Genomic DNA, 23,497 nt, shown 5'->3' on the forward strand with positions numbered 1-23,497 from the left:
CAAATCAGGTAAAGTCTGATGGCAACCATAGGGCACAGCACAGAATAAGGCACAGGTCAATTGTGGTCTATTGGCGATCATAGGGCACAACACAAATTAAGGCACAAATCAGGTAAAGTCTGATGGCAACCATAGGGCACAGCACAGAATAAGGCACAGAATAAGGCACAGGTCAATTGTGGTCTATTGGCGATCATAGGGCACAACACAAATTAAGGCACAAATTGGGTAAAGTCTGATGCAGTGTACTTTGCAGTGGGGTTTTGAAAGCATGCTCGGGGATATCGCTGGGGGAGACAATGGTAAAAGATTATGAGTGGCGTGAGCACAGGCAGGCCACGTAGGAATGTGTTTGCACTGCATTTCACAATGGGTGCTACTCATGGTTTTAAACTCTTAATTGTTTTGGTAAGGGAATCTTCAGTGACCACTCTTAACTCGTAAATCCAGGTGAAGAGAAAGGGTTCTTTGTCATTTGGGTCCTAATGTGATGCATTTGCTAAGTAAAGCTGGCAAGAGGATGGGCGTATTCTTCAGTGAAATCTAGCACAGGATTGTTGTGGATGAAGGCAGCATTGAGTTAGTAACCATTGAAGGCAACATCAATTGATCAATAAGGAAAGCATCTGGGGTGAATTGGCTTCATCCACAATATGGGATCGATATCTTATTTTGCACACAGTTGATAGCTTGTTTGAGTTCCCTGTTGATGTGGCAGCCAAGCGATCCCTGCACGGCTTGATTTCCTCCACCACCTTTCAAGTGCCCTTCATCTGTTTTACAAGCGGGAGATCATCACAAAACCAAAGTAAAAGTGCATGGGATCCACATGGATATTAACTGATCTTTTTGGGAACACAAGACCCTCCTATTCCTATCACTTGGGATGAGTGTGGCTGAAACAACAAAGTAAACAAGGAGATGATCAGACCAAGAGACATGCTGGTAGCAGGAGATGCAGAGGTTTTGTACTGTGGAGTAATTTGAAGTATTTGGAAGTATGCTCAGATGTACACCAGATGATCGAACGAGACTTACAGAAGAGGTCTTCAAACACTCATCGAGCTGGTCAATTACTAAGGTTCCAGGAGTAAGCATAGTCATTTTCAATGTCTTCCTCTGTTCTCTATTCCATATGGTAACATCAGATATTGGGGGTCAATTTCACAGGGTAGAGTCAGCCATGCAGAGGCAGAATGTGACTTGTGTGCTGAGATGATAATCCTATTTATGTGGGGAGAGGTGAAAGATAAGGGGGGGCTTCACCTCCCAAAGCACTCTGCCTTTAATGAAAAAATCTGTTTAAAATGTCGTGATCATTGCACCGGGCCTACAGCATTGGGGCTTAAAATGTCCAATTGTTGCGAGACTAGGCTAGAGAGCGACCATGCACCTTAGTCCTGCTACTTCCGAGGGATCAGAGCACGCCAAAGCTATTACCTCACACTGCAATACCATGGAAACAGAACTGTGTAAACCAAGGAAAGGCAAAACCAAAAAGGGCATGCGTGTTACAGTGTGTGTGCATGCTTGGTAATGACTGCTAAAAAAAACCACTGTATAATGTGGGCAAATGTCATAGCAACTGAAAACATCAACATATTACAAAGCAAGCAGGTCTTCAAAGTACAAGTTTTTTTACCTGCACATCCATCATTTCTTGTTTCTAACTGCATGCACTAAATGCCCACCTGGGACCTTCTATAGTGGCAAACATTAGCTGACACTCATACAAAAAATGCATGTTGAATTGCTCAAGCATTACACCCAGGAATAAAGGTCGCCCTGTCTAGGAACATTTTGTAGGCCCAGGTCATGACATCAGAGATAAGAGGGTGACTAACTGTGCTAAATAGCATCGTCAAAGCACAGAGAGACTGAAAAACATGTGCAGTGAAGATGATGCAAGCCTTTGGAACACTACAAACCGGACGAGTGTGTGGACGAGTGTAAATGAGCACCAGAGTGTTGTGTCACACTGACAGTCTCTCAACTTCAGATACTTCACAAGCTAAACCGAAACAACCTACAGTTTGCCTCCCTCCCTTACTCTGATACAAATACCGTGCTTCAGCTTTCAAAGGTGATCACAGAAATGCCATGTTACCTCCAGTAACAGCAGACCCAAAATAAGATAGAAAAGGTGAACAGTAGGGTCTTTCACACTGCACTGTCTGTCTAGATTGCAGCTTGCCTGCAAAACAGCAGCATGTCACACTCTTGGGTAACTGCATCCAGCTTCCTCCCACACACTGGAAAATGCTATATAAAAGAACGGAAACATTGCAAAAGGAATTATTTTTCCAGAAAATTCCCATATACCTTTGCACACCATAAAAAGCAGGCACGCTTCTTTCTCCATTTCCTGTATTCACGTGTAATCAAGCTGCTCTTCCCTATATCTGGCAGGTTCACATTCCTGGCACTCTGTAGTAGGTCATTATGTCTGCCAGGCAGCTGCCTTTTACAACCCTGTGTAAATGTCTACTAAATCTACAGTCCCCTCGATCACACTGTAACATGCTTTTGAAATGAACGGATGGCAAGGAATCAAACAGTATCATTATGTTCACCTAATTGGAATGTCCATAAAATGCGAGCACGTGTCCTGTAGAGTTTCTCTTGTGGGGTTCTTCCCCATTGGAGGTTCATGTGCACTATTACTTCCCGAGGAAGAGACCTAGGTGGTCCTGAAAGCGGGCCTTAGCCCAAAAGGGGTATTATCGCTGCAAGGACCTGTCTTGCTTTGTGCGCTTTTCTTGAAAACCAAAAGCCTGCATTCATTATCTATAAAGCCTTACTGCCACCAGGAGACGGGCTCGATTCATGGAAGGTTCTGCACTGCTGAAAAGTGACTTCGCACTGCTGAAAAGTGACTTTGCACTGCTGAAAAGTGACTTCGCACTGCCAACACAAACCCTGATTCATGTGAACTGTGTAAAGTGTATTCTTGCGATGCATAGTCATGTTTGCAGTACAAAATGGCTTTGCACTGCAAAAATGCAATTTGCACTGTTCCATTGTTCAGGGTTGGTGTCGGCAGTGCAAAGTCACCTTTCAGCAGTGCAAAAAATTCCATGAATCGGGCACTTAATAGGACAGCTGCTCTTCAGTCAATCCACTCATTGTATAAAAGTCAAATAGACTGCAGATAATACACAGAATAATGCATCCCCAACTCTACATTAAACATGCAATAAACGGCCCACTATCATATGTCATAAGGATATTGAAACTCACAGAGCTTTGTGGCAACACAGTTACAAACGAGGTAAATTAGAAGGTCCCTGAGCACAAAGGAGACTTGCAAGTACTCTTGACATATGGGAGCCGTGATTGTTTTCGTTATAAAGCCTGGCAACACATCATCCTCTTTAATAATTGGCCTCCTTCTTGTTCTAATACAGGAGGCTTTCCAGTTGTATTTACATATAAACAAGGTTTGTGTGGATGGGAAAAACACTGACATGCAGTTTATAATCCGTCCAAAATACATATTTTAAGCAGTTTAATACAAAGCATTTAGAAAACGTTTAGTGGTTTTAAAGAAGTGATAGCACACCAACAGACTTTTGCTCTCCAGTGTTACACTCCAGCAGTGCACAAAATAAACGTATTGCCTGCCATACGTGGTAGCTTATCAGTGAGCGGCAGTATAGTGTCACAGAAGGTTATTCAGAAGAAAGGTCCCTGTAAAGCTAGTTTTTAATTAAGTGCTCCAATGACAGCTGGAATTCACCTCTGTGCCAGCGCAAGCAACAGCCACTGTGACATCACAACCTACTGTATAATACGTTATTACAGCTGCAGTATGTATGTAATTATTGCACCTGAGTAGTGATGTGACTGCCATACCATAAGAAGAACATTATTTGCAAGCTTTAGTACAGAGATTGCAGGTGGCCATGTATCTATCTATCTTTCTATATAAATAAAAATGTAAATGTTCGTCTGGTCAAAATCTTAAATCTCCGAAAGTTCTTCAACGATTGCTTTGAAATTTTGACACAACGTTGCATTCGAATATGCACGTTTATATGTACCTATATTATATAGATGTCACACCTGTGACAGGTAAAAACATGTTTTTTTTCTAAAACAGCGCCATCTGTTGGACGTAAAAGCAACACATGCTATACTAAATATTTTACGATTCCATTTCAATGTTTCCGATTTACGATCCATTTACAATTTCCAAAACAGGTGTGACAGGTAAAAACATGCTTTTTTGGAAAACAGAATTTTTTAATTCACTCAATCTGCTAGGGATGCCACCGAACGCACTGCAATTGAAAATCGGTGTGCCAATTATCATGTTGCGAAATATCAACCAGCCAAAGTTTTGCAACGGCACGCGGCTTGCAGTAAAAAAAATAATGAGCAACGTCATAGAAGCAACAATCTTGACAGGACCCTTCAAAGGTGAAGATGTCCTCATTCCTTGCATTCCTATGATTCCAACGGATATGCCATTTCGATTTAGCAGATTGCAATTCCCAATTCGATTGGTGTTTGCAATCACCATCAACAAAGCTCAGGGCCAATCTTTAGAATTGTGCGGTTTAGATCTAGACATGGATTGCTTCTCACATGGACAATAATATGTTGCGTGTTCTAGAGTCGGCAAACCAATCTCTATAACTGCACAGACAATGGAACAACAACAAATATTGTATACCCACAGGCATTGAGAAATTAAACATATTATAAACGTGCGCTTTCTCTTTTCTTTCTTTTCCATTTAACCAGACTGAGCCACAGCAACACTTGGCCGGGTACAGATAGTTATTAATAGATGAATTGTGAGACACTGTGGTTGGGTTACTTTTGTGTTGCTAGCCCCTCCGTTTCTTTAGTTCAGAGTACATTCACAAGGCCATACCAGTCAGCCATGGACCCAAGCAACACCCACAATACTTCTACAATGATGCCCAGACGTCCATCTCTTACACATGAGTCTTTGTTTATCTAATGAGCTTTGCCAATGCTTGTGCAGCACACTGGTGCCTAGGCAGCAACCATTTTCAGCTGCCATCTCCCCCGAATAAAAGGCATGTTAATGGTGAGAACGATACTAAGGTTGTGGCCATACGGCGAAGGCTCGGATCACTGCTTACCTCCACTCGGCCTCCACGTGCAGGTACTCGTACTTCTCCTGCACCTCCCCCACTGTCAGGTCCGGGTGCAGCCAGTGGATCTCGTCGGACTTGAGGTGCTTCAGACGGAGCCCATAGCACTCTGTGTGCTCGATGCTGGGCCCGATCCGGCCACTTGAAATGATGGAGCTGATGATTTCCTGAGGAGGTAGATGGAGGAGAGTCAGACAGGCCGGCCATTTTACTTTCTAGATCCAAAATGGTATTGTACAAAGGATAGATGCCTCCATCGTCATTCAAGTGAAGAAATAGAAAGGAAACAGCAGTATCATGTTGAAGCACTAGGTTCCCCTACTAATCAGACTCAAAACAATCCATTACAAATAATAGAGAGAGAGGTTAAGTAAAAAGACAGGAGAGACACAAACAGATCCCTCATGCCCTACTGTAAAAGTTACCAGATTACCCATGTCACCTGGGACTCCATGCCTGTCCTTCCAGTTCTCCAGCGAGTGCATGCTGGGAGATGTCATGTTGGCTCACTTCAAGTGGACACAATTGCCTAACAGAGAAAACCAAAGCAAAAGCAAGAACTGGGACTGCGATCATTTGGCGAGTCCCGGGTGGGATGGAGGGTCCAGCAAAGGTGAGGAGGAAGAAGGCAACCTGCAATTCTCATGACAATGGCCCTCACTATAGTTTCACCAGTATCCCGCTGGATGCCGGTGAAACTGGTTTACCATCTCTGCTGCCCAATACCCGGATATTACTGGTGGCGGAAGAGTACCAATAAGTTCCCATTCCTATTAACGGTGCCGGTAGTTCAGGCATTTAGTCGCAGTTAAGGGCCTGAACTCCCGGCAGGTCAGGCCTGCCCGGTATATCCGTGGCCCTCACAGGTAATCTTGAAGTGTGCCAGTCAGGAAATAATGCTGGTGCCGGAATTACCAGCATTTTTCCAGACCGGCACACATGTATTGTAATTGGTTATTTATAATGCGTTTAATACCCAGAGATTTCTAAGCGTGGAACCGGGGATCGAACCTGTGTTGCTCTGCATCATCTTGCTTCCAAGGCTAACGCATTGCCACTGAGCTATCCTCCCGGACATAATGAGGCCCAATGTCTATAATGACGCCATGAAAACCATTTGTTGTATAGGGGCCTTACAAATATCCAATAAATAAATAAATAATGGCAGTAGAATATAGACACAAAGAAGGGCCCTGGCCTCTATCCTGCCTTTGCCCTGCCTGCGTTTAACAGAGGTCGCCATTAGGAGATATGGGACCAGTGATTCAGTAGCTATAAGGAGCGACTTACTGCTGCACTTGGGAGTGAAGAACTCTGACAGCACACCCCAATGCCGATTCATTGATTTAGAAATGTGATATTGCGCGAACCAGACACCAAGCACGTTGGGTCGCTTCACAAAATTCCATATACAATAAGCAGGACAAACATATACAATAACAAAACACATATAACAGCAGATCACTTAATAAAACACGATGCGACACGATACCTTTGAACGGCAGAACCTTGCAACCTAAGCAAAGCACTAGGATGAGTCCTGAACTAGCTGCTTATGTTCATGTGTCTGTTTAATCAATTGAGTGCTCGAGGCAAGCATCTGTACGTCTGTGCTAAAACATGTACTTTGCTGCTTGGGTTGTATGGCTTTATCCTAAATTGGAGGGAGGGTGGACAGTTCTGGGTTTCTGCACATTTTGTTGTACACACCAGCACTGGGGGTCCCTTGCGCGGTGCACTTCCAAGAGTCATAGGGCCTCATTACGACCCTGGCGGAATGGATTAACGGGTCATGTCAATGGATGCGGACCCATTAAACCCATTCAGCCTGATTACGAGGTCCCCTCGTGGGAACCGGTAAGGACGCCTGGTAAAACCAGGCGTAGTTACCGGGTCCCGCGAAGGGACCAGGGAGCTAACAACGGGCCGGTCGCAATCGGCCCGTTGTTAGCTCCCTGCACCTATTCCCATTGAGCCCTATGGGGGCTCGAATGGGGAAGGTCCGGGCCCGCGTTCCCCGAGGGAGGAATTACCGGGCCCTCCAAACTCGGAATGCCCGGTAATTCCCCATACAGGGAACCTGGACCCAGTTTTGGAGGCAGCCATGGCGGCAATAGCGGCATGTCTACCGCCAAAGACGTAATGGGGCCCATACTGTATTGACACCATTTTACGATAGAACCCCTCGAGGCGCATTCAATGCAGTGTAATTGGCATCTGCTCTTCAACATACTAATAGCGCTGTCTTGACGCATGTGTATAAACGTTGCGACAACATTGTTAGGTTCATAGACACTGCACACGTTTCACACGGGAGCATTTGCGTCTCGGATGGTTTCAGAAGCAAACAGCCATAGACTGCTGCCTAGTTCTCTTCTTTTTCTACCGAGCCCGGGTATTTTCCCTACAGCGCATGCGTGTTTTGTTAATCTTTGAGCTCTGTGAACTTCTCGATTCTGCGGGGTATTTCACCAGGTCAGTAGTTCTTGTTTGACTTGAAATCCAGGGCAGTGAAAGTTGTGCTATTTTGATGCATTTTACGCCGGGTAAGCCGTTCACTGGTGCAAATTTTCTTAACAGGGACGACGGATTCTTTAAGAAGCTGCGCCTGAGACAACAGGGGCAAGCATTCAGGGGGACCCCAACAACGAGATGGATGTTGGCGGTGTTGGGGGATTGCTAAATCAATCAAAACTGTCACACATGACTAAGAAACGTGCTCTAACCGGGAAGCACCAAATGACGGCCCCACTTGCTGCACTCCATATCTTCAAACTCCAGGCTAGCTGGCTGGGCAAAGGGATTTATTTCCATGTCTTTACACACACAGACACCTGTTGGAGCGATTACAAAAGAATGGATAATCGCTCAGCAAAGCAGAATTATTAGTGTAAGCATCGATCGTCCTCGGTGAGTGTTTAATTTACTCCCTTCCATAACTTGGTCAGAGAGTCCCTCAAACTCACCCATTGTAAGAAGCTCACTGCTTCCTGTCAAAACGGATTTCTTATCTATTGTACATTCTTTTGTGACCAAAAGTGCATTGTTCCTTCCAGCATACAAATAAATATGGAACTGTATACGGGTAGCGTTCTACTAGGGAGTATATTTCACCAAGGGGTTCAGAGTGGCATATGATCAGGTTAATTTCTGTATGTTGTCACCTGGTGCCCTGAGGTGGAACAATCACCAAAGTTGAAAGCTATATATATAATTTTATGTTGTGTGCCTTCCTGCGCCCCCCCCATTATTTTTATTTATTTTACATTTATAAAGCGCTCACACAGCCCGCAGGCATCGAGGCGCTGTTACAGGAATTGTTTTTTTTTCTTAATTGCGTTTTTTTTTTGGTCTTAGTTACGTATTTATAACGCGCTTAAACACCCAGAGATTTCTAAGCGCGGACCCGGGGATCGAACCTGTTGTTGCTTCGTGTCGTCTTGCTTCCGAGACACGCACGCTGCCGCTGAGCTATCCTCCCTTTTCCTCCCACTGCACTGTCCCGCGGGGAAGTATGTCAGGGGATAGAACAGGGAGACATGGGTGAATGATACAAAACGTAAGAAATACCAGGGAGGCTATCGCCTAAACCCCAAACAAGCTATTGACAGAGAAAAGGCTGTAGTTCCCTGCTGTGACTCATACCAGGAGAAAACAACATTCCAAAAGCAAAATACTTGCTTATAGCTTCCATTGGAAGCCACAGATAACATGGTAAATTGTACTTTAGGTCACCCAAAAAATCATGAAGTGCCACTGGCATCTACAGGTTCACTAGACTAGCATTATGGTGGTATCCGACAAGGCTGTCCTTTATCTCGTCTCCTTTTTATCTTAGCTGTAGAACCACTGATCCAAAATATTCGGAGAAGCCTCAAAGACAAGCATTTAACTACAATAATTTAAAAGTAAAAGTCACAGTTTATGTGGATGATATAATTCTCTACTTAACTAACCCCCATGCTTCACTTGAGAATCTATCACATACTATTAATTTATATTCCAGTGTCCCTGGATATCAACTTAATGTTAGTAACTCACAAATTCTCCCTGTGGATAATCTGTGACCTCAGTCGGATGTTCAGCATTTTGGTTTGATTTGGAATACCCGATCACAGAGATTGGGCCTCATTACGACCCAGGGGGTAAGTTACCGCCTGGGACATACCCTTACCACCATGGTGTAAACTATGTTTACACCATGGTGGATGGCGGATTTACCGCCCCATTCCAAGGTGAGTGGGGCGGTAAATCCCCATTTCCCATTTTACCCTTCCCCATTCCCATTTTTGCCCCATAGGGCATAATGGGAGTGGGGAAGGCACTAATTACGCCACCGTAAATTACGGTGGCGTAATTAGCACCATGGTCCCTTAGCGCCATGGATTTTAACGCCTGCAAAAAGCAGGCGTTAATATCACCATGGCGCTAACGGACCTTGTAATCAGGCGTTAAGGGTCGGCGCCGTTTACGGCACCGTTAACCCCATAACTCCTGATTCGTAATGAGGCTCATTATCTTGGTTTACCGATAGCTTATAGACTCCAACACTATCATACATCTTAATTCTAAAAGGATTTTCGCTAAACTCAATGAATTAACTGATCAATGGTCACCTCACTATTTGTCATGGTGGGGTCGATTAGAAACCATTAAATGTATGCTTACACCTATCATTTTGTATCCTCTATCTATGATACCTTATAGATTTCTTGATTCTTATGATAAAAAAATGGATTCGATTGTGTTAACATTTCCCTGGAATAATATCCTCCCCTCCCCGTCCCGCGGATTGCAATTAATAAACTTTGCTGGTGGAGTTATGTTTCCTGACTTCCGCTTATATCATGTGACGAATCTAGAAAACTTGTCACTGGTTCTCCAAGGGAAATCACCCCTCATGTGGCCAGGAAAGGCAGAAGCTACCTGACTCTGACCCTGTGGGTGGCTATCTGTGGCAGGACAACCCCTGGGGAGGTGACGAGAGACCAGAAGATCAGAACAAGTCCTTACCCATATTTCTAGGTAGAACTCCGATACATTCCCCCATTCTTATATGGCCTATTGTCCTTTGGATGAAGAACCTCCACAATTTGTTGACTACCAATCTTAAATGTGTTCTTCTTGTAAGGACTGGAGGAGGATATCTGTATTCCTGCCCTCTATATGGAAGAGTAGAAGCACAGAACACCCCATCCAAGGTTCTCTATATGGTAGTTATGGACGAGCAACCAAGGCTTAAGCTCTCACGAGGTGATGCAGGTTGTTTCTTAAGTACAGTGCAGTCCCCAAGCCCCCCACAAAGGAATGTCCACACACTATGTTATGTGCTAACACAGTTCTTTATATGCAAACCAGTTTGATATACACAATTAATAACACACTTTGTACTTTGGCAAATCTAAACAGTAATGTGTATCAGCATAGGCCATAGTAAGGAACACAAGTTAGTTTAAACAATGGCAGAATGTTATCTCCCTCTACCACTCTACCAAGGCACAATTCGGAGTGAGGATCCCCTCCCCCACCTGGGCAACCTGTAATAAAGTGTATTAGCAAGCCCAGTCCATTAATGTTAAAATAGTCTTGTTTCCTGGTCAAAAATGATCCACTACCCCAATGTAATGTTTCACTACCCCAATGTAACTGAGTTAGAAGAGTTTCTTCAACGGATTCCTCGAGGGTGGACTCTCTTTAAAGCAGGAGCCACAGGGTGTCGAGAGTCCTCGAAGAAATGTGCTCCTCAGCGGCAAGACTCCTCAAAGAAAAGAGTTTGGTGCCGCAAAGAAGACTTGATGAAGAACGTAGGCCTGGCAGCGGGTGTCGGGTTAGATGATTGAGACTCCAACACGGCTAGGCTTCGGATCTTCACTTGTCGGCGTCTTTGTGGACTTCGGGTGGCAGGAAACCCATGGGCGGATTGTCCTCGGTCATTGACTACCTCAACTTTCTCCAGCGGGACAAAGCAGTCGACGGTGATGGCAAAGGAGCCCTTCTTTCAATGTTCTTAGACAAAGATGCAGCATTGCGGCTCCGGTCGTCGAGCCTCCGGTTCTGGGCAACATGACTCATCTGGCTTCCAGTGGTTTTAGGAAATCCTCCAAACCCCGGTCAACAGCAATGGACTTCAATAGCCTTGGTATCTCGGTGCTTTATTTGAAGATTTCTCTGTGGACCCCGTCTCCTGTCTACAGCCTATCGGGACTGGCTTCTATGGTGCCTTGATGAAGATCAGCTTCTGCACGATGTTCTCTCGTAGCTCGGGGAGAGGTCTCCTAGCCTGGTCCTCTCTTGGATCATTCCTCGACAGACACGACAGCTTTTGGATTTCTTTGAAGGAAAGCAGCAGCAATTCTTCTTCTTCTAGCTGGGCTACAAGGATAAGCAGGTTCAAGTTTTAACTTCAGCTTCTGAACAAATTGGTACGTGAGAGGTCCTCAGATATACACATCTGTCCCTCATTCACACTGCTGAGCCAAGCTCAGTCAGCCAATCAGTCAGAAGGGCAGTCATGCAGGCAGACAGCCAATCAGGCTCACAGTGCATTCAGGTCATTCCCTTCCACCAGACACCCATTACAAGGAATGTGAATTGGGGCAAGCACCCAGCCTTCCAGCACACCACATTGTATTCATGTACATGTTTAAGGCAGGGCTGTCTTATTCTTTGTGTCACACACACAGATACCAGACACCCATACCCCACCCCAAGGGTGTACCCACAACATACAGTCACTGGGAAGGCTCCAACCAGTCTGGCCTGGACTTCCCCACATATGGTTCTTCCATCCAACAGCCAGTAAAGGGAAGGGACAGAGTAAGGGGAAAACAAGGTAAAAGGTAATAGAAACCAAGAGGCCAAAGGGGCCATCTTGCCTTTTATCAGGAATCCACTGATTCATATGGCAGAGCCTGGGTATCCCAAAATGTAGGATACTCAGAGCACCTGTCAAATTCAGCATGGATCCGCCACCAGCCCATACTCTGCTCTGTGGGCCCCACACAAATGCCCAAAAACATACACTAGGGGTACAGGGTTGTACCCCCACCCATGGGTGCCATAAGGGTATCCCAAGGGTCTCTGTTCACCACAATCAAAAAGAGGAAGTGCTGCACTGCCAGGAGTCCCACATGGACTCCTGTGCAGAAACCAACACAGAACACGCATGATAAGGGAGTACAGGACAAGTACATGGATGCCCTGTCTCTCCAATGCATTTCCAGCATCACACTTCTCACTTAAAGAACGTTGAAATAATCAGCATTGAGACCTGTGTACTCCCCTTCCCTTTTTACAATACTGAGACGAGGAAGAGGAGTGGAATAATGAAGATTACCAAGAGCAGCAAACCAACGGTCTAGTCATTGGAAGTTAGTAACAGGTCCTGTGACATTCAAAAACAGAACACCTGAACAACATAATATAAGGCATTTATAAAGTGCCTATACATAAGTGTTTCAAGTCGCGAGAAATGAGAGATCAGAGTCTCTGAATTCTGTTTTGGACACAGGAGGAAGCGAGGCAGCCCGAGGCACAGAAATAGGAGAAGACAGCGTCCAGAGAGGTCGGATCGAGACGTGTTCATCGCTTTGCCAGGAGGAGCAGCAGGAACTGCAGAGCAAAGGAAAAGTCCAGGCGAACACAGAGAGGCTGACAAGACATGCTTTTAGACAGCAGACGGGCCGCCAAGCAGCTGGAGAGACACGAGGGAACCTGAAGTTGCCAACGGCATCCTGTAAACCGAGAGAAGGAGAATGGGTTACCGGGGCACTTCAGGCTGAATGCTGCATTGCATTAGCAGCACAGATAAACCCGTACGGGGAATTGGGACATTATGTTTAACCGAAGGAAAGCCGATGACCCAAGGTATAAGTAGTATAATTTCCTGGATAGAGGACCAAGCAAATGCTAGGAAAGAGAGGAAAGCTGGCACTTGCCTTTAACAGGCACTCAGCGAGTCTGGAACGCACATCCAATTCAAACAGCTAAAAGTCCTGGCAGTAGAGTAAACCAGACACTCGGCGAGTCTAGACCCACATCTAAGTAAAGGAGCAAAAGATTTGTCAGGTGAGTAAACCAGGCATATGGCGAGTCTGGTACTCGCACCCATGTAAGCAGAGAATAAAGACTTTGGCAGGAGAGTAACTCAAGAACTGGAGAACCAAGCCAGAGACCCCCCACTTTTTGTTTTGATATTGTGGAAAGCTGAAAGAGCTGAGGAAGAGATACCCACCGCCTTGTTTTTGTGGTAATCATAAGGGAAGAGCCATACCCCTTTTTTTTCTGTAGCAAGATAAAAGAACACCAAAGAAGGAACTCTGAAATCTAAACATAAGTGACATTGTGAACGTTTGTGAAACGGAGAAAGCCCAAGAGAAGAACCATCTCCCTTGGGGAACATATACCAGTAACATTGTGAACAACCAGAAAGACTCTAGGGGAAGGGGAGATCCCATCTCTACTGGAACCTTGTTTTTACTTTTCTTTTCCCACCTTCAAGTCTTTCTGTTTGGAACTTTGAGAAGAAGCTGTTAGGATACAGCTCAAAGACACTCCCCTGTCACGTTATATTGAGATTAGTGGGTGAGGGTCAGCTTAGGAGTTTTAGACACAGGACGAAGAACTCTTTTGATTTAGACATCCTGACACAGACGTTACTTAGTTTTGATGGGACAGGGCACCCCTCCTAAAGTTAGGGATAGTTAGGATTTCCCCAACCCCTCCTTTTCCTTTAATAAAAGTCTTTGAATATCACTGAAAATGCCACTGTGTAAGGATCTTACCCTTGATCTCTCACAATCATCATTCTTTTGTCCTCCTACATTTCTCCAGATATTTTACATCCCAAAGTCAATGATAGGCCGCCTTCATGGTGCTGCTTGGAAGCTTCCTTAGTCAATCCATTCAATCTCAACTTCCTAAAATGTACTGATGGACCACCCATTAAAAAATATTCAGTTCGTTGTGACAAAAAGTGCATGGAAATTCCTTTTAGATACTCTTGGTGACAACATTACCCAATCCAACACTCCTATTGGGTACAACCAAGAAATAAAGATTGCAAATAAATTCATATATTGGTTTTCCTGGATTGGCAAAGGCCTTCTTTATACTCATCAATAACTTCCGGGTCATTTTCCCATTCCATTGAACTCTTTACAATCACGTTTTGTTTGTTTATTTGTTTGTTTATTATTTATAATGCGCATCAGAACCAGGGGTATCAGGGCATAGCAATTACAAGAAGATGCGAAGCTCAGTTACAGATAATCATATGGTGAGATAAATTACTTACAAAGAATAGCAGGGTGTACAGATATTACAGATATTGCAAGGCATTATGTACAAAGTTATGGTTATCGCCATGGGGGTAACCGGTAGTAAATCATGAGGTGAGATACATTTCTTATAAGAGAGGAGTAAGTTCGAATTTACAAATAATAAAACACAAGCCACAATTTTTATGATGCATAGAGCTCTTCTCACTATCCAAAGTATTTCTAGATTTGCTTTTCGTCAACCTGATTCCTGTTGGTCCTACAATTACAATTGAACCTTCTTTAAACACATGGTCTACGAATGGAATTTTGTTCGCTCTTTTTGGTCTCTCATATGGCCTAGATGGCAAAATATATTAAAATTCCATGCCCCTCTAACATTCGAAAATATTTTAATTAATTCTGTTGGTTCATCAGATCTTTAAGTTTATTAATTCACCAAATGTATTTAATTTATTTATTGTTTTGGCGTTCCAGGTTATTGCGAAACACTGGGAAGATGCACAAAACCTTGACATCAATGAAAGGTGGAATTTATTCTGTTCCACTCATAGAATTGGTTCCTGTATTGCTAGTCGGGCTCATTAGCAGCACAAATTCGAATAAGAGTGGGCTCCATTCATTTAACTTCTCAATTACAACCCTCTGATTGTTGAAATCTAACACTTTGATCGCAATTCAAATGTTCCTAAACCTCCATGAACATGTACAGAATAATAGAATATTTCAGATCTCTGATTCTTACCACCCTCTCTGCATGTTTCTGTGACATTTCTTGTCACGTCTTTTATGTTGTTAATAAAGTTATTGAAGTATGATAATCAATTGCTGTTATTTCGACAAGTTTATACTTTGTATAACATTAGGCATTATATTTAACAATGTGTTAAAATATTGTTGTTATATATTTCTGCATTATTTAACTGCATTTACAAAATTTCAAAAACAATTATTTAAATCGCAATCTGGACTGGAATGCCACTCATAATGTTGCCGGGTAGCTGTGCCCTGCCTATGGGATAGAATTCCTTTCCCCAATATTTGCGAAGGCTAGATTTGAAAGCAGTAAATGTTGGATTGAATGCATTTTATGTGGTGCTGTAGGGTATATTGGCTCATTTGGATATTTGATTTAGTGTGTTGCATGCTGGCAAAGGCTGCTCAAAGGTGTGCGCAGCTGGGGTTTAACAAATCTACATGGATGGGTCTTTTGCCTTTTGCTGAAAGCGCCAGATATTGATATGTTGTGTAATGGGATCTTAAGGAGATTCCCAGAGGTCAAATCCTTCACATCCTTGAATGTTCTTCAGCTTCTAGCGAATTGGGGAGTGAATTTCCAAGAAGGGGGGCAGGGGAGCGGCATTGCAAATCTTCACTCATCAAAGTGCACCTTCCTCATTCCATGGACTGTCAGAAGGTGGGACGAGCCTAACTTCGTCGGCCAGTATTTGCCAATGCATGACCGGAGGTTGCTTGGTTCTTAGTCCCAGGCTCCTCTTTACGTGATGCAGAATGCTCCGATGTGGGCACGCCGCATCGACTTTAAGAATTTGGGTCCGCCGATGTAAGATTTGAAAGTAAAGACACTGATCACGTTGATATGGATCTTGTAATCTCATTTGTCTTCAATGGATTCCAAAATAAATCAACATTTCCATAATTAATACATGAGAGGATGGTGGTGTGGGCAGGAGATGCTTTGATGTCGCTCGAAATTAAAGGGGGCGGGGGGCGGTCTGTGAACAGATGCAGTTAATGGTGAATGAAGGAGTCTGAATGTAAATATGCTGAAATGAGGACAATAAAAGAATGGGTGTTGTCATGAAAAATGCATTAAATAATGAGGAATATATTTTTGTGGAAAGGTTAATAGTTTGGGTAACGGATAAGCGGGATAGATTTTTCGGGTGCTGCAGGTTTGTACTGCATAGCGGTAGTGGGTTATTTTTTGCTGTATGAGGGAAGACAGACATTTTCCCCGGGATAGTAGATGTCCATACAGCAACATGAAGACATTTTGTGACTTGCTCTTAATACTATACTGCCTATCATTTGCATTAGCGTTTGGGGATAGCAGATTCACACACAAATCTTCTCTGCCGACAATACTAAATGTAAAGCTAGAGAAACTACATTTGCACTAAGCTGTATCCCTAGAGTAAAAAAGAAAATTGAAAGGGACATCACTTTAAATCAGAACAAAGGGCATCTTCCACCTCAACAGAAAGATGCACCTTGAATAACTGATGCTGAATTAAATCAAAACAATAGTTTAAAAATGTATAACTCAAGTTTTGTCCTGTTCCTCCCCATTGAGAGGGAGAATTGGGAGCTATAGAAAGCCATGGAGAGATATACAAGAAGAAAATCGTTGTTACGTGTAGGGTCTGCACATTGAATGCAAGAGTAAAAAAACTGTAAGCATAACATGTATGATCACAAACAAGTGGTAGTTTTATTTTCAAGTGCAGAGAAAGTAGGGAAAGGTTTTTGAAACTTGAAAGTTGTAGGAACCATCTCACTCATTTGAACTCTTTTACAAGGGACTGCCTAGATCAGGACCTATATTTGCCCCATCATGTATTTTTTCCATTTCCATGATTCTGCAGGATGTATTTCGGCTGGACATTAGAACCTCGGCTTCTTTCTGACAGTGGTACTGGTCTGTAAAGAAGATCCGCAATGGAAGAGCTCCACTCAAGGACCTATGTGCAACCTGCAGTCACGCGTACACCTCTTGCCATGGCCGATTCAACCATTCGAGACCAAGAAATTGAGTACCACCAAATTGGGTAAAAATAACAGCTAATAAGCAGGAGGAAAATAGCTTGAAGGTATTTTTAAAGACTGGATTATACATGCAGGTGTAGAAAGGGTGATATTAGGTGTGGGGTGTGTTTGATCTGATGATAACCAAACACCAAAGAAGCTTGGAGTGCATGGACACTAGGCAGGGGATATAGTACAAGAGAATTTAGAGGGTGCATTGAGTCTAGTTTATCGGCTGGTATGTTGGCAGAAAGGCATAGAACCTGGTACGGGTGGGCTATTAATGAAGGCGTTGAAGGTATATGTAGCCTAAAATATGGCTCTGGTATAGGGTATGCCGTTGTTTTAACAAAGTAAATTATCTCGAGGTACTTTACTTTGAATAATTACTACGAAGTACTTTGTGGGGAAGTAATTATGTAGATGTAATTAAAGGTTAGGGGCCACAATGGGGGCGGGGCGGGGTTGGATTGGTAGTGGAAGTGGGTATAGGGGAAAGCCCCAGTAATTTAAATTAAAAAAACAACAAGAAAAATTGAAATAAGATTCAAAGTAATTACAGCTATGTAAATTACCACAAAGTAATGTGTTATAGAGAACCAGTGTAGGTGCTTGAAGGCTGATAAAAGATGTGGTCCCTCATTACTAGTCTTTTTGGCCCTCCACCAGGAATACAGGTAATGGCTGTTTGTGGGAGCAAGCTGTAGTCGGTTTCGGTTGAGCAGGAAAACTGGAAATGAAGGGACATGATGAAGAAGAAGGGTACGACTGAGCATATGAAGTTCTTCTGCTTGGCACACAATCTGTCTTTCTCTGAAATTGATCTAATTGTTTGCATTGTAAAATAACAAATGCAACTAAGGAATTCTCCCTGAATTGAGCAAATAGTCAGATTGCTCAGCTGTTCGGATTTGGATTTCCAGTCGCCAGGAAAAGAACATATTTCCACCAAACTGTTCTAAAAGGATTAAACATAGGCAGTCTCTTTGAAGTTGAATCAGTTGCCCTCATTCCAATACTTTGCATAAACCTCCACATTCGTGCGTTTGTGCACGCATGCACAACGTGTGTATAGGCAGTGCGTTTATTGGGAGAGTTGTGTGTGGGGGGCTTTTTTGTAGTGGTACTATGTCTGTGGGATGTATGTGTTTGGGGTAGTGTTCGACTACAGCTAATCCTTGAAATAATTACAAATCCTTAAATAAGGCACAGGCTTATGCTGTTGTTGTAGACATTAAAACCGGATTCAACAGTGTCCCAAGGGAAATGCTGTGGCAGGTTCTGGCCAGAAAGAAAATCCCATTAGATGCACTGTCCTCAATCCAGCCATTGTATTGGTCAAATAAAGCATCTGTTAGATGGGGCCTTGGAGGTGAGTTAACAGAGTCCATTGCAGTGCAGAAAGGAGTCAGGCAAGGGTGCATACTGGCGCCACTCCTGTTTGGCTTATATATAAATGAGGTTATCGAAGAGCTCGAGACACGCAATTTGAACCCCCTAAAATGGGCAAAAGCTGCTTCCCAGGTCTGTTTTTTGCAGTTGGTGCAGTTTTACTGGCAACATCTCCAATGGAGCTCAAATTCACACAGGCAACAATCTTGAGTAAGTGTGGCGATATGAGTTTGGTACTAAACCAAGAGAAGACCAACACTAGGGTAGTTAAACATAGACTGGCCAAGAGAGTTAAGCTAGCCATAAGTGTTGAAGGCATTCATTAGTTATGACTACCTCGGGATCAAGTTTTCAGAAAATGGGTTATGGACTAGACAAGTAGCATATGCGGCCCCGACACTGGATAAGTATTGTGGGGGCTTAAAACGGTTACATTGCAGTCACACTAGTGGAGCCGTTACCCCAGATCGCCAACTCTACCTGTCCTAGGCACTTTCTTCGGCCTCGTAAGGAGCCGGGATATGGGGTTGCTCCAACATCCACTCTATGAAATACATTTCTGAAGTGGTTACTGGCAGTACCCATGAGCCCTACTGGTGCACGCCTGCCCAGAGAGTGCGATCTCCAACCCGTTGAGGACTTCATTACGTTGACGCCATTGTTTTATTGGGCTAGACTGTGGTCCTCACCAGGACTGGCATGCTACAGGGAGGTATTGAAGCACATGCTGTCCCTGAAGGGTTAAAGGACTGTGGTTGAATCATGTCAAAACCTGGTTGGCGAGGCTGAAGTTAGGCTAAACCCAGAAGTTATGATGTGTGAAGCAAAGGGGCTTATCAAACACACAAGTGTTGAGTTCTCAAGGCACTCCATGGTGGTAGCCTCTGAAAAGCTTTCTACTGGTATAAGGTACCTAAGAAACAAAGTCTACCTGGATACCTTGAGCCCTAGCCTTTCTATTGCTCTCTGTATTAACACCCTGAAATTGGGCTCTTTCACTAAGGCTAGGCAGGGAGACAGCAGGGTGGTGTGCCCAATGTGTGGTGCAACGGAGGCATCAATCAACCATTTCTTGTTTTTTTGCAGAGGGTATGACGACCTTGGAGTACTATATCGTTTACTGTTGTTTAAACCGATTGGCACACGGCAAGTTGAGCCGGCCTTGGCCCTCTGTTCTGATACCGTAAATCTGATTGTGTTTTCTACTGTCTTTAAATATGTACATAGAGCGTGGCTGAGGAGGGGGAAAATGATCAGTGTTTTGGCCCCCAATGCCGGATGATTTGTTTTGACGCTGCAACAGGCCAGTAAACTGGGAGTGGGGCTTGTACTGCATTTCAACCTGCTTATATTATGAAACATTATAAAAAGGTTTTATTAGGTTTTAGTTATTTGCCATGCTAGGTCTTCATGAGTTCCACCAAAAGAAAGGGCTTTTGCACTTGTAAGTCTTGTGGCTATGCGTCAGTGATGTCTTTGATGATGATATTGCTGATGTCATCTTTGATGTCCTGGGTGTTAGTGTTAGCAGTGTATGACGGTGGCGCTAATTATGGTTGCATAGCAAACTATAACTGCCGTATTGCTTGGGTTTTTCGATTTTACTTTGTAACCATAACATCGCTTTAACAATGTTTTTTCACTGAATATATATATATATATATTTTTTAATTGGACTGAAAGTCTATTCTCCATCCCAAATTTTGGAAAAAAACGAGTTCAAGACTTAGAATTTACACATGATTAAGTAGGGGAACACATGGAATACTGCGGTAGATGCCAGGTTTTCAACAATACATAGGAGCATTTTACAACACACTTTAATCCTAGCTGGCCCACAGAAGGGCTATCAGACCTGTCAACACAGTACATGCCAGCCTCTCATGTTTGTAAGCTGGTTGTGCCAAAAACATACCATGATGCCTAACAAAAACACATGCCTGTACCTTTTTGTGTGTGGCGAGTTTGCCAAGCTACCTATCTTCACCTGCAGGAGTAGTGAGCCATTAGGGACAGGGCTGGTGGGGCAATCTCAAGGGTGATGAAGTGAAACTCTGTAGACCTATCCTTCAAGAGATGCAGTACCACCTCTGGGACTCTCAAGAAAGTGGATTTGGTCTGGCGAGAGTACGAGTCTTGGAATGCACATGAAGCCTTTGATAATATGTGGGATCCTAAACCCTTCTTGCATCTTTGAACGTCTAGATGGAAGCCAATCCCACACCAATTCTGGAAAATTGGGAACATTTGTTAAAGAGGTTATGGAGCTACAAGGTTTATGCAACACCCCTTGGAGAAGGATATAACTAGTTTCCAAGACTGCAGTCGTGCTGTGTTCACAATGTTCTCATAATCTCGAGCGAGATTTACCGGTGTGAGGGTAGGGAGTCAGAGATCCAACATCTTGGGGAAGAATCCAGAGTTGGCAACCACAGCAGGATCCATAACCGTATGGCACTGCTTTCTGCATTAGTAGGCATTCCAGGATGGCGCCACTGAGTGCTTGAAATCCTTGCAACGCCTAATATGGAGTAATCAAGATCCCCAGCTAACTAGCCAATGCAAATAGGAGGCAAGTGAAATGCTAAGGAAGGGCAGTTACTACAAAAGGGGGGATAACCAACCAGATTTCCAGAAAAGTAAAAGGAAATGATCAATGGTGAGAGTAGGAGGAGACCCAGCCTCATTGGGAGATGGGACTGACAGAGTCCAGATGGAAAGGAGATTCCAAGGGTCCCTGTCCGAAGGAGAATCCCAGAAGGAGGAGAATTGCCAGATGGGGGTTAACTGGTGGAGTCTGACTAAATTCTGGGAAAGAGAGCTGCACCCTAGCAGAAGGAATACTTAGGGAGAGCTTAAGGTGCAAAGGCCAGCTAGGAGCTCCAAGTTCGCAAACATTCAATTTGTGGGAACTGGATGCTCTAGAGTGTAGCACCACCACTAGCAACCCCATGTTGGGCAACTTGCATGTGGCAAAAGGGTAAGCACAACCAGATTTCTGCTGCCTGGAAAGAAGCCATAGAACCAGGAGAAAAATACCTACCGCAACTTGGCAGTGGCAGCAGAGGGAGTGTGTAGTGAAGAAGAGGAAATAATCATAGATGCGGTGAGAAACCTGAAAGAAAGGTCTACCAAGCGACCCATTATGTTTCCAAAACTCAAGGTCTAGCATGGGACCTGTTGAGAGACCGAAAAGACCTGTTGAGAGACCGAAAACCATAGGTCTAAGAAAAACTCTAAAAAAAATCTGAAACTCAAGGTTGAGGAAGACAACTGGTGAGAAAGCAGAAACCCAAAAGACTGATAAGGAATCAAATTGAGAAATGTAAATCCCACCATCTGTGGGGAGACCTTTTGAACATCCTGAACCTGGGCTAGTAAGATATAAGAACTCAAGGCTCTACAATCACCCGTTTACACGGATTACTCAGGCACATAAGGACTGGGAAGAATTCCTGACACATTTGGGCTATTACTAAACTGAGGAACCGAGCAATGCTTGAAAAGGCAAGGACTACAAGGGGCTATACAGAAGTCTGACAAGGGGTGGAAATAGTCCTAACTCCAGAAGGGGTCTGGAGTTGCGCTGGGTGAAACCAGAGAGGGTGGAGAGGTGTTCCAGGCTATTAGAACTATGAACCCCTGAACTATGGCATTCCCCAGGGCTCCGTACTCTGACCTTTCCTTTTCTCTCTCTATGCCTCCCTTCTCGCCCCGTCATCTCTTCTTTCAGCATCTCCCACCACTTCTATGCGGATGAAACCCAACTCTTTCTCTCCTTCTCTTCCTTCACCTCCTACCTCCACCACACTCTCTCTTCCTGCCTCACGGCCATAAAAAATTGGATGTCATCCCACTTTTTTTCCCTAAACACTGACAAGACTGAAGTGCTTTTCTTCCCTCCTAACCCTCTCTCACCTTCCCCTCCTCCCTTTATCCACTTTCCCCCTTCCAATCTCCCCATCTCGACCCATGCCCGCAATCTTGACCTCCATTTTGACTCCTCTCTCTCCTTCTCCAATCACATCTCTCTAACCTCTCGTGCCTGTCGGCACCACCTCTTCAACATCCGCAAGATCTGCTTCTCCCTTACCTTTCATGCTTCTAAACTTCTAATCTCCTTATTTTCTCCCAGTCTCTTCTACTGCTCCTCTCTTCTCTTTGGACTCCCTGTCTCTCACCTGACTCCCCTAAAATCCATCTACCACTCCTCTATCAGCACTCTATGTCTTCTCGGCCCTCAAGATTCCATTTCTACCTCACTCTCTCAACTCGGCTGGCTCCCCTTCCTCTCACAATTGACATTTCAATTCCTCTGCCTTGTATACAAGTCTCTCCATGACCTCGTCCCCCCTATCTCTCCTCCCTCCTCTCATTTTACTCTCCATCCCGGTCTCTCCGCTCAGCCGATCTCTACCTTCTCACTGTACCCCCAGCCCCTTGTGCCTCCTCACGCTTTCGCTCCTTCCAACTCCTGGCCCCCCTCCACTGGAACTCCTTACCTCTCTCTATCCGCTCCACCCCCACCTACCCATCCTTCCGCTCCTCCCTGAAAGCCCTTCTTCTCCACTCCCCCTGATTCTCTTTCCCTACCTCTCTCCCCCCTCCCTCCCCCCTCCAGTTGACCTCATATTGGATACTGTAACCACCATAGTGTGTAGGAGGTCACCTGACTCTCCTTCTCTACCTCTCTTCCCCCTCATACCCCTTCCCCCTTCCCTTCCCCTCCCCCTACTCCTGTCGACCTCATATTGGACACTGTAACCACCATAGTGCGTAGGAGGTCACCTGAGGGCTCCCCCCCTACCCACCCCTCCCTCCTTGCCCCTCCCTCCTCTGAGCAAATTGTTCTAGATACTGTTCCACTAATTTGTTTCACGTTTGTATATTATGCTTCATTCATTACTGTATCTGTAAAGCGCTTTGGTG

The 23,497-nt window shown here is 44.3% G+C and overlaps 1 protein-coding gene across 4 annotated transcripts in view; it reads right to left on the bottom strand.

Annotated features, from left to right (window-relative positions):
* The window catches only part of PTK2B (protein tyrosine kinase 2 beta), a 998,240-nt gene that overhangs the window by 418,778 nt on the left and 555,965 nt on the right, over nt 1-23,497 (bottom strand). For all 4 annotated transcript variants that reach the window (XM_069605649.1, XM_069605652.1, XM_069605651.1 and 1 more), the window contains one exon: nt 5,118-5,296. In XM_069605649.1, coding sequence (XP_069461750.1) covers nt 5,118-5,296 — 179 coding nt within the window. The remainder of the gene's footprint in view (nt 1-5,117; nt 5,297-23,497) is intronic.

This window comes from Ambystoma mexicanum, chromosome 4p (genome assembly GCF_040938575.1).
Source record: "Ambystoma mexicanum isolate Mex_15411 chromosome 4p, UKY_AmexF1_1, whole genome shotgun sequence".
Taxonomy (NCBI): Eukaryota; Metazoa; Chordata; class Amphibia; order Caudata; family Ambystomatidae; genus Ambystoma; species Ambystoma mexicanum.